This window comes from Podarcis raffonei, chromosome 14, assembly GCF_027172205.1.
Source record: "Podarcis raffonei isolate rPodRaf1 chromosome 14, rPodRaf1.pri, whole genome shotgun sequence".
Classification (NCBI taxonomy): Eukaryota; Metazoa; Chordata; class Lepidosauria; order Squamata; family Lacertidae; genus Podarcis; species Podarcis raffonei.
Genome location: NC_070615.1, coordinates 5023026 through 5035045, shown reverse-complemented (window position 1 = coordinate 5035045; position 12020 = coordinate 5023026). Strand labels below are relative to the sequence as shown.

General features: G+C 44.3%; 1 protein-coding gene across 4 annotated transcripts in view; it reads left to right on the top strand.

Moving 5' to 3' along the window:
• The first annotated feature begins 413 nt into the window (after positions 1-413).
• Positions 414-12020, top strand: part of CA12 (carbonic anhydrase 12) — a 30944-nt gene continuing 19337 nt past the window's right edge. The window contains exons 1-3 of one of the 4 annotated variants that reach the window (XM_053365939.1): positions 414-2736; positions 8167-8187; positions 10801-10983. In XM_053365939.1, the coding sequence (XP_053221914.1) occupies positions 2661-2736; positions 8167-8187; positions 10801-10983 (280 nt within the window). In that variant the 5' untranslated portion in view covers positions 414-2660. Of the gene's footprint in view, positions 2737-8166; positions 8188-8713; positions 8739-10800; positions 10984-12020 lie in introns of those variants that run through there. The other 3 variants (XM_053365941.1, XM_053365937.1, XM_053365940.1) reach the window with 3 other exon arrangements.

The following is a 12020-nucleotide window of genomic DNA, read 5'->3' as shown; positions in this document are numbered from 1 at the left end:
TATTGTAATTTGTATTGTAAACCTGATAACAAGGTTTCAGGGACAAGTTTTGTGTCTTCCTGTGAGGGGCAGCGCGGGAATGTCTAATGGAGAGAGAGCTGTCTACCAGCAACTTTTAACTGTTATATACTGAGTTGAATAGGATCCAAAATGCAGCAGTCTCATTGGTCCTAGAACAATGCAGCAGTATGATTGGTCTGCAGGAGCCACCCAATCCAGCTCCAGATGGAAGTGAATCCACAACCTGATTGGCCTACAGGAGAATTCCGGAATTAGCCAAACACGTGCAGCCCATTGTGTAAATAATGCATATAAAGCAGATATTGTGGGGAAACTTTCATTCCTCCTCACCACTATGAGCTGAATAAAGAGCATGAAATCAACTCTTGACTCCGAGTATATTTCATTAACCTAAACTGTAAAATTGTAAAAATTGCCCTTTTCAGTCTGGGATCTTGTTTGAGATTCCCTAGGGTAACTGGGGGCTCTGAGCCCCACTTTAAGACTGTGCATTTTTAATCGTCTGTTATGCGTTGTCTCAAGTGGTAGGGGGGGGAATGTTCCCGGTCCTTAATTGTAAATCGGCTGGTTGTTTTTTGGGGGGATCTGGGCTAGCCTTGCTCTCAGGCTCTCAGTGCTTCCTGAGCATAAAAGCTTTAGGACTGCCAGGGGAAACAGTGCACTTATAATGTGCATATTGTGCAGTGCATTTGTTTATAATGCATTTATCCAGCTGAAGGGTCAGTGTTTTTATTCCACCCTCCATTGTAGGGTAACAGCCTCCCACAGAAATGCATTACAGAATTCTGAAATAAAATAATTATATATACAGTTCAGGGGCTACCACAGCTACTGCTCCCCATAAATGTTAAACAACTCTTGATTTGAGATGGGACTACTTTAAACCTGTAGCCCTACACATTTGATTTGGAGGAAGTTCCATTTAGAACAATTGGACCTAATTGTGAGTAGGAATATATAGGACTGCAGTTTAAGAGAGAGAGAAACAAGACACTGTTATGAACCCACTTTTGAGGATTATGATAAAAAAGCCAGTTGTAAACATTTAAAAGAACAAAAGAACAAATAAAAGCACCCCTCCTGCTGCAAAATCTCTGTCTGAAAACTAGGCTGGAGAGGAAAGATTAGAAGAGAGGCTGGGGTGAAAAAGTCAGAGAGCAAGACATGGGTTAGATCAAACATAATCAGATGAAAATCCTCATCATTAACAGGCTTAGCCTATGATCAACTCCAATTATGGCAAACTACAGTGAGAGGTGGGGAGGGACTTGGGTGGCCCAGCGCCAGGAGTTTAATAGAAGGAAACTGTCCAAGCACACCGGCTGTGCCACATGCAAGAGTACACAACCCAGTCAGATGGACAGGGTATAAATATTATTGGTATTAGTATTATTAGTATTATTGAAAATAGAGGGTCTTGCACCTGTGGCTTGTGGGGCTTCTTCGAAATAAAAAGTTATACCTAGCAGCTCCAGATCATTACAAGGCCTTCTTTGTCCAGTCTCTCTTCTGTCTTGTTTTCTCCTCATTCTCTGAGTAGCCATTGTCACCCTACTGAAGACTGTATAACAGTGTGGTCCAAACCACAGCCTGCAGGCTACATCCGTCCGCGAAGCCTTTTTGGTCAGCCTTCAGCAACATTCAAGAAAAAAACACCTTAAGGCCTTACAAAATATTGTTGTCATGTGTTGTTAACAAAAGAACATAATCTTTCTCTGCATCAAATTTGTTTAATAATTAAATCTATTAATTGTGTGTTTAATTACAAACACTTTAATTTACAGGATGGAAATTTAATTTACTGGTTGTCTTGTGGCCCACTTTGTATGGAAAGTTGGACCGCTGTGCTGTATAATGTGGTCTCCCAAGGTCTCTCTCTTCTCTCCTCAAACCCTTATAAGGAGGAGAACCCTTGGATTGTTCTTGAAAATGTGAAGGTGGTATGTCAAGTTCTCAGTTGGTGGGGAGGACACATAAGGCAGCGGCAGGACATATGCTTGGCATGCAGAAGGTGCCAAGTTCAATCCTCTCCCCAGTAATCTTCAGTTAGGCTCAGGCCTCATTCCAGATTGGGGGGGGGGGAGTGTTCTTGCGCCAAGTGCCCTCAGTGAGCCTTTTCCAGCACTGACCACCTTTTTGCTTCCCACCACCAGGCAAGCACATTTGTGAGACGGGCACATGTGCATATTAACTGCATCCATACCATGGAAAGTGTGCCTAGTTTGGCCTCCGAGGTGCTGGTTTGGGGACCCCAAAAGTGAGTTCAGTGTAGGGGAAGTGGAGCCTGAAAGTAAAAGGCACATTGCTGAACTTAATGAGCAAGGGCTGAGATTTCCCCCAAGAGCTGTGCACTGCAATGTTTCATTTTCAAATAAAAACGGAATGCTTCCCAAACAGAGCACACTAAGTATGCTCTGCAGCTCTGAGATGTAACCAGGGAGGCAGGTCCATCCCTGACATCATTTGTTTGGGGGCTGAGCTGCTGAGAAGCCAAGGCTGGCAGGGTGGAGAGCCCGTAAGTCATTAGCAGGAGTGCCTGGTGGTGTGCGTGTGCGTCTCTTTGAAGCCAGCTTGCTCCACGGAAGGAAGGGCAGGCAGCCCTGGGTGAATTGCATAGGAGTCAAAAGGCTTCCCTGGATATGTTGGCCACAACTGCAGCTGTTCTTCTCTCTCTCTTCCTAGAGGCTCACCTTTCTGCACAAGCACCTGTCAACGGTAATGCATTTCCAGGCTTCTTTCCTGTTCTCCCTGTTCCTAAAGTACTGTAGCAGTAATGCATGTGGCAGTTGGGAAGCTAAGCACTAACCGAATTGCATGTTTTGCATTTTATTACCATTTCAACCTACCTTTTACGTTCTCCCCCACCCAGCCACTACACCCCAGCCTGATGAGAACAACTTTCCAGGCAGCTGATTAAGTGGACTCTAGCCTATTGCATGAAAGCAAGTTGTGCTCTAATAAACGGTTTAGTCTTTAAGGTGCTGCAGGACTCTGTTGGTTTTTCTTCAAGAAACCAGTACAGTTGCTCCTTTGGAAGTTCCTTTCAGATGTCTTAGTGGGCACACTTGATGTTCTTAAGTGCATGCAAAAGACGAGTGTTTGCATTTGCTTGCTGGCAGTACCCAAATGCTTAAGAAATATTGATAAAGAATATATTCCTGGAGGGACTGCAGAAACCGACAGGAATGACCAACAGCTCAGACCACACAAGCTGTGCTAATAATATTATACACCAGTGTTTTAAACTTTTTCACATGTATTATCATCTTTACAGCAGCCCAGTCAGGTTGGCTAGTAATAATATGCCCATTTTGCAGATGTGCTGTGAGGCTGATGCTGTGGGAGAAGGGCACCTTGCTTAAGGCCACCTCTTTAGTGATTCATTATTTATTCACTACATTTCTATGCTGCCCAAATAAGTGAAGTTCTTTGGACTGTTTGCAAGATAAACGTTAAAACCATAAAATTCAAAATAGAATGGGAAATCTAAACCAGTTTAGAACAGTCACAGATAGAAACAAACAAAAAACCAAAAGCAGAAGACAACAGTGGTACAAGGTTCCTAAAAGCTCTTGCACTAGGGTTGCCATATTTCAAAAAGTGAAAATCCCATATAGAAAAGTTGGTGAGCTTTTTCTTGTAAAAAAAATACCGTATTGGCCCAAATATAAGCCATACCTGAATATAAGCCGCACCTTTAAAATTGGAGGGGGGGAGAGGAAAAAAATACCTGAATATAAGCTGTTCCAATCCTTGCTGCTCCTGGCTGCATACTTTGGGGGGGGGGTGGGAGCCGCGCTGCATTGCCAATGACCTTTCCCCTTCCTCACTCTCTCCCTTCCCTGCCTTGGGGGAGAGGACGGGGGGGGGGAGGGGGACCTATGCATGTGGCGGCCGTGCTGTTTGCCCCGCACTCCTGGATGCATACCATAAGTTTGCAGATATATGCCACAATTTTAACTTTTTATGGTTGGAATTTGGGGAAAAAGTGAGGCTTATATTCAGGCCAATATGGTAATAAAGCTTATGGCCATAATCTACACTTCTGACATTTGTAGGGTATATTGATTCCCACAGCGTTGCCATTATGGATTTTCCTGGACATTTCAGCAATTTCCACCCAGACACTTTCCAACAGCTGAATCCTGGCTATGTCCGGGAAATTCTGCATGTATGGTAACCCTAACTTACACAGTGAAAAGGAACAGGTAGTGATGGAAAGAAAGGCCCTCTGGCTGGGGCCCTGGAGACAGCAGGTAAACCTGGTCTTGGTTGGTTGGTTGTGAGATTTGGAAAATGGCTATCCTGTCTCACAGCTCACACCTGTAGCTCCTACAATAAACAGTCCCTGTTCCTGTGATTTGTTTCAACTGGTTTTAATTCTGAAGTTAATTGTTGTAACCTGCCCTGGGATCTCCTGGTGAAGGGCAGGTAATAAAGTTCACCACCACCACAACACTGTGCTGAATCAAGAACTTAGGGTGATTGTACTGGAAGCTGAAAATACTGGCATAAGTAGTGTGTGCAATGACAGACTATGCAGCATGTTGCCTTAGTGCTCACGTATGTGTGCTTGTAGGCTTAAGTGCTTGGAGGAAATGCATCCAACAGATATTTAACTGCTATTGGTCTGGGGAAAGTACAGGCATCCTATGAGTAGGATGGCAACTGTGAGTAAGGAAATGTCATAAAAGGAGCCTGTGTGGTATAATGGTAGAGCAGAGGGGGTCTACGTGGAGACTGCCTGTTGCTGCTTAATTACGGCTCCCATCAGCTCCAGCCCCATGGCAAATGATTAGATCATGGGTAGGCAAACTAAGGCCCGGGGGCCGGATCTGGCCCAATTGCCTTCTAAATCTGGTCCGCGGACGGTCCGGGAATCAGCGTGTTTTTACATGAGTAGAATGTATCCTTTTATTTAAAATGCATCTCTGGGTTATTTGTGGGGCATAGGAATTCATTCTCCCCCCCTTCAAAATATAGTCCAGCCCCCCACAAGGTCTGAGTGACAGTGGACCGGCCCCCTGCTGAAAAAGTTTGCTGACCCCTGGATTAGATAGTTGGATACAATATCTTGAGGGCACCATGTTGGCTGCCCCTGAGAATTCAAATTCAAATTCCTACTCAGCCGTGAAGCTCACTTGAATCAGTCTCCATCTCTCAGCCTAACCTACCTCACAAGGTTGTTGTGAGCTCAAAATGCAGGGACCACAGACGCAGTGGAGGACCTTGGGGTCTCAAATCTCAGCAGCGCCCTGTGCAACCACCTCCTCTCGCATTCATATTTTGCGGCACCCCTGTGGCATTCCCAAGGCTCCACACCCAGGGCGACCAAACAGGTCACATTCCCCTAAATCGGCCTCTGCACGTACACTACCTTGAGCTGCATGGTGCGTGGACAGAAACAAAATGATGAAGGCAACGCTCCAAGATCTTCCCCCTCCCCAAAGTCAGAATAGGGATGATGATGTGTAAAACAAGGTTGCTCGGCCTAAAGTCCTCCAGATGTTGAACTCCCAACTCCCACCAGCCGAAGCAGACATGGCCTGTTTTTGAGGTGGTGGGTTGGGAGATGCAGGCAAAGAGCATTTGGAGGGCAAGAGGCTCCCCATGCGTGATTTACAGCCCCTAGCAAGCAGGGGCCACTGCAATTCCTATTTGTTTTGCTGCAAGTTACACTCATTGAAGATAATCTAGGAAAAGACAACACACACACACCCCAAACACACACCTACAGAAACTGAGCGGTGTTCACTGTAACGTCAAAGGCTGCTGAATAATGCTGCTGTTCAGAAAAAGAGTGAATTCTTAACAGCTTCTGTTGCCTTATTCCTCCACACTTTGCTTAAAAAAAGAAGTTGCAACAGCCCAAAGCCCACTGAGCTCAATGCCTGGAGCAGTTTTAACTGGAGAGAGGGATTAGAAATTTTGAAATAATGAATCAAAGAAATAAAGAAGGGCAGTAAGAGTAGTATCTCAGTTGTGTTAAAGCCCTTGGTGTTTAATACAAAAACCTTCTGGTTGCTCCCTCTTAAACACACCAGTTCTGCTGTTGAAACAAGAGACAGAAGTTATATTGTGAAAGGAGGGGGAGGCAGGGACACCTGTGTGTTCTTAGGAGGTTTCTGTGGGAAGGGAGAGAGGGAGGGGCACTGGCTGCTCCTTCTTCTCACGTACGCCATGCATGGTACTAACACAAGATGTTTGCTGCAAACAACCTTTAAAAACCCAAAGTATGAGAGGTTTTCAACACACACACACGAGAGAGAGAGAGAGAGAGAGAGAGAGAGCGCAAACATACCTCAACCTTCATTCTGTTCTTGCATGAAGATGACTACAGTGGATTTATTTATTTATGATCATCATTATCATCACCACACCTTTCCTCCAAGCAGATCACAGTGGCATACATGGTTCTCCTCCATCTTCATTTTATCCTCACAATGGATGAGGCTGGGCTGGGCTGGGTGACAGTGACTGGCCCAAAATCACTCAGCTTCATAGCTGAGTGGGGATTTGAACCCAGGACTCCAAAATTCAGTTCAAAGTGTTGGTCATGACCTTTAGGCATCACACTGGGTCGCCATCTTCATTGAGCTATCCAACCTTCTACCAGTTTTCCCAGGACAGTCATTAAACTAACTGGGCTATAATTTCCAGGATCCCCCCGATTCCTCTTTAAACATTGGTGGTACATTGGCTACATTTCCAGTCCTCAGTAATGGAGGCTGACCTAAGTACTCAATCCTACTCACAACACACCCACTGAAATTAATGAATGGACAAGTTAATCTTGTCCATTATCTTCAATGCGACTGCTCTGTGTATGGTGAGCATTGGATATCGCTAGGTACGTGTGTGTGTGTGTGTGTGTGTGTGTGAGAGAGAGAGAGAGAGAGAGAGAGAGAGAGAGAGTTTACTGTTAAGGAATAAGGCTGCCATTCTATGCACACATACATGTGCATGTATATATATGCACTATATGCTTTGGGTTTATTTCTGAGGAAATATTTATTCATTCATTTATTCATGCATTCTTTCATTCATTTAAGGTCCCCACTCTTTAGCAAAAAAAAAAAAAAGGTTCCCAGAACAGCTTTCAAATTACTAAACATAGTCCCTACTCTCAGGTTTACAATCTTAGAAAGACATCATTCAATGGGAAAAACAGATTGAGAGAGAGAAAGAATTAACCAAATTCTAGTTGAATTTCTTAGTTACTAGTTAATTATATATATATATATATATATATATATATATATATATATATGGGGACGTGGGTGGCGCTGTGGGTAAAAGCCTCAGCGCCTAGGACTTGCTGATCGAAAGGTCGGCGGTTCGAATCCCCGCGGCGGGGTGCGCTCCCGTCGCTCGGTCCCAGCGCCTGCCAACCTAGCAGTTCGAAAGCACCCCCGGGTGCAAGTAGATAAATAGGGACCGCTTACTAGCGGGAAGGTAAACGGCGTTCCGTGTGCTGCGCTGGCTCACCAGATGCAGCTTGTCACGCTGGCCACGTGACCCGGAAGTGTCTCCGGACAGCGCTGGCCCACGGCCTCTTAAGTGAGATGGGCGCACAACCCTAGAGTCGGACGACTGGCCCGTACGGGCAGGGGTACCTTTACCTTTTTATATATATGGGACGCGGGTGGCGCTGTGGGTAAAGCCTCAGCGCCTAGGACTTGCCGATCGTATGGTCGGCGGTTCGAATCCCCGCAGCAGGGTGAGCTCCCGTCGTTCGGTCCCAGCTCCTGCCCACTTAGCAGTTCGAAAGCACTCTTAAGTGCAAGTAGATAAATAGGGACTGCTTACTAGCGGGAAGGTAAATGGTGTTTCCATGTGCTGCGCTGGCTCGCCAGAGCAGCTTCGTCACGCTGGCCACGTGACCCGGAAGTGTCTCCAGACAGCGCTGGCCCCCGGCCTCTTAAGCGAGATGGGCGCGCAACCCCAGAGTCGGTCACGACTGGCCCGTACGGGCAGGGGTACCTTTACCTTTACCTTTACACACACACACACACACACACACACACACATATATATATATATATATATGGTTGGTATTTTATGTTATACTTTTATACACATGTTTAGCTATAGTACTTTATTTTCTATGTGTTCTAAGTTATATCTATTTTATTTTCCTTCTAGGGTCCAATTGGTCTTATATGGGTAAGTAGTGACTTTAGGTCAATACATTAAATTGTAATTCTTTATCCTATTTGTTTAATGTCAGGTTAGATCTAGGGAGGTCTCATTTAGTCAATAGCAGGATCTGTTTTGTTGGTCTAATGTCTACATACCTTCCATTCATCCACACAACAGGGCACATCAGGTGATAACAGCATGTGATGCCATGATGTGGTACAGATATCACAGGAACATGTTGTGTCACATGAAATCAATTCTTGTTCAAAGAGGTAGGCTGAGCACTTGGCTAACTACCAGGTCAACTGGTTGACCAAAAAAGTAAGTGAAGGTAGAACTTAGCAGGCCACTGCTAGGTGACAGGCCACACAAGTATCTGAAAATGAGCTGGGGTAGAAGGCAGTGGCTGGCTGGCGGCAAAGGTTTATTGTGTGGTGGCAACGTTGTGCTGTATAAATGGAACATCTTTGTGTTTAATTCCTTAATGTTGAGTCTCAAGGACCAGGGCTTTTTTTCACCCAGAACTTGCAGGAACTTACCATTGCCATTGTAAGACAACAAGGGAGTTATTCATGGTGAGTTCCGGTGCCTCTTTTTCTCACCTTCAAGGACCACGTGTTAAAGCCCAGGAATGGAAATCCTAATGTGTTGTGTCAAGTGAAGAGCTGGAAAAGGTTCTTTACTGACTTTGGATGGCTGGTGTTTACTAGCTACTGGACATCCCTTACCTGCTTTGCTGGGTAGAAACACTCTGAGAGCTGGAATGTGGCTGCAAAGGAGACAGTTAAGTCTGAATTCTGCAGCTGGCTAAGGGGCTTCAAGGATATGCCATTTGCATGTGGGGTGAACTGATGCAGGTTTATACACAGGCATGATATCTATGGTCACTTCCAGACTGCCAGTATTTTGTGGGAGGGGTAGAAGGGCTTTCTGGAAATTTAGGTTTATTTTATCTTTGTTTGTTTGTTTGTTTGTTTGTTAACCCTCGGTGTAAGCTTTGTGCAAGGCAAATTAGGATGAATATTCAATAACAGGAGAAGCCCTATCTGAGTGCATGGCTGTTCCGCTGTGTTTTTATATTTGTAAATATGCAGATATTAAAAGCACACACAAACACATATGCCCATATCATACTCTCTCTCCACAGGGAAATTGCCCTTGTAAGACACACTTATGGAAGTGAATTGCTGCAAGGTAGCCTCCAAAGCGAAATAGCTACATGGCACAATTTCCCCTTAGGGGAAATCTGTCTTGGAATTATTGTTTTTTTCAAGAGACCTTTGTGTCACATGGGAAATGATGCAGAGTGTTTGCTGTCTCCGCTGCCCAGCCCCACACAGTTCATCTTTGTGTAGAGTTATGATTTGCTGAAGCTGCTTGTTTCTCTCCTGTAAGAGCTTCCCAGTCCAACTTTAGCAAGCATCAGCTCTCAATTCCTTTCCTTATTGCTGCAGGACATTTCCATTTATCTGAGTCAGATAAGGAGCTCCCCGCACACACACACCCCGGTCCTGCCCTCCATGTAGGAAGCTTGCAGAAGACCTTTGCACATTTAAAACCATTCCACTGTTTCTAAAGATGTAGAAATCGTGCGTGCGTGCACACACAGGCACCTCAGGTATATAACATTGCTGTTGAAAGGTGTTTCGTCTGCAGGATGTGATTCTAACAGGTCAGGGCAAGGTTGTGGGGGTCCTTGTAGCAGAGAGGGCAGCAAGAGACAATTCTGTTCTGCTGGCAAGGCAAGGAGAGGAGAGGGAGTTGTTGCCATTAGGTGTTTATCTTTCAAGGAGCTTTTACGACTCCACTTTTATCCTCACAACTCCACTAGGTGGACTAGGCTTAGAGAGAGAGGGGGGGGGCACAAGTCACAAAGTGAGTTTTATGACTGAACAGTGATTTTCACCTAGGTTCTCCCTGCTCCTAATCCAAATAAGGACTCATCCATCTGGCCCGCTACTTCCCCCCTGGAAAACCCACTCTTTACCACTGAATTGGAACAAATGGCAATTAGGTTTTCTGCGGATTGCTGGTTGTTCTGATTCAGCAGTAAAGAGTGGGTTTTTCAAGGGAAAGCTGCAGGGCAAAACCACTCAGACCTGTTCTTAGAAAGTGGGGGAGAAGTGGGAAACCGCTCAAACCCTTTCAAGGCATGGAATGAGCGTAACACTGGGCAGGCCGTAAGGCTTGTCTCAAGAAGCAATTGTCTGTATAGTTCCCAGGGCAACATATACCTGCCTATTCACATGTCCAAGGTTCTTTAAAAAAACAAACAAACAAACTTTCAGGTACACATTTTCCACAATTAAATATCAAACAATACATCCAACGAGTTCCCTCCTCCTCCTCCGATGTACTTTCAAAATTAGCTGCATATTCTATTTCTTCCATCTAGTTTTCCCCTTCCCATTATATCTTAATCTAAATTATACTGTTGAATTTACAATCATCCTGCTAGCCTTTTCACTTGCTTACAGTAGTTTTCCAAATGGGTCCCTAAATGGATGTTTGAGTTCAAGATATTTCTCGAATGTCTGAAGAGGCTGAAGGCTACTGGGCTAGACAGGCCAATGGTCTGACCCTGTGCCATGCATCTTCCTGTGTTTCGAATCTGGATTCCTTTATTGTCTCCCTGAGGTTCTTCTGATGGGGAGCGAGTGTGGCCCAAGATGTTCCCCTTTTGTGGAGGAGTATTCCAGTCTCCAATTGATTTTCACAATGACGTTCTCCAGTATGATTCAACTCTTCTGCCCATAGAACTGGAAGGCTACAATGTCTCCCCCACTGAGGAGTTTATTTTGACCAATAATGGACATTCAGGTAAGGGAGGCTAACATGGACAGAGAAAATTGAACTATTACTATCATTACATAATGACAAAGAATACTATTTAGCACTTGTACAGGACTTTAGAGTGTTCTGATTGTTCTCAATATATATTTTCGCAATAATAATAATTTCTAATAATTTATTATCTCTTTTTTTTAAAAAAAAAGATAATATAGCCCAGCCTTATTCCCATTTTGCAGACATTCAGGGATCAGCATAGATAGGATTTGGTTGGGTTTACAGTCTTCACCACACTGCCTATTTATTTTGGCACATAACTTTGGATCTAGTTTTCCCTCCTGTGTGGAGGTGTTGTCACACATATTGGTTCTGTGCCCATATGTGTGTCTACACAGGTGGCCACTCAAAGAACCTCAGTTACAAGTTAAATGACTTGCTATTGGTGACGATTATGACGGTCTTAATACAGTGCTACTAATAGACGAAATAGCTCTAAAACCACAAGGTGTACAACTCTCACCACAGCACAGTGAATAATAACCTCCTAGCATGTTAAATTGGGCTTGGCAACCAAGGTACAATGTTCTTCATCCAAGTTTAGGGGGATGAGCTGCATTTAGTATTTTGTTTCATATTCTGGATATTGGCAGCAGTCAGAATATGGAAAAATACAACTAGCAGAGGCACAAGATGCTTCAAAACGTTGCTAGTTTGTCATCCCTTTAGTTTCCTCATCCCAACAAAAATGCACATGATATTCAGAATTTCCTTCCTTAGTAATCTCCATCCATACACACATAGTAAGTTGTATCTGAACTTCCTTAATGTCTTTACAGTATTGTGAATTATTCCCTTTTGCAGCAGGTTTGATGACAAAATAACTCTCTTCCTTCAATGGCTGCAAAGTTTCTTGTTGCCTCTACACCAGTGTGAAATATAGCCCTTTTAAAATGCACTAACACCCCAACATTAATCCTTTGAGGACTGTGATATTAGCCAATGTTAGTACTAGGAGCCCTAAATGTAGGGCTTAAGATCTTGCCCCAAAAGGTGAGAACAATCTGAGG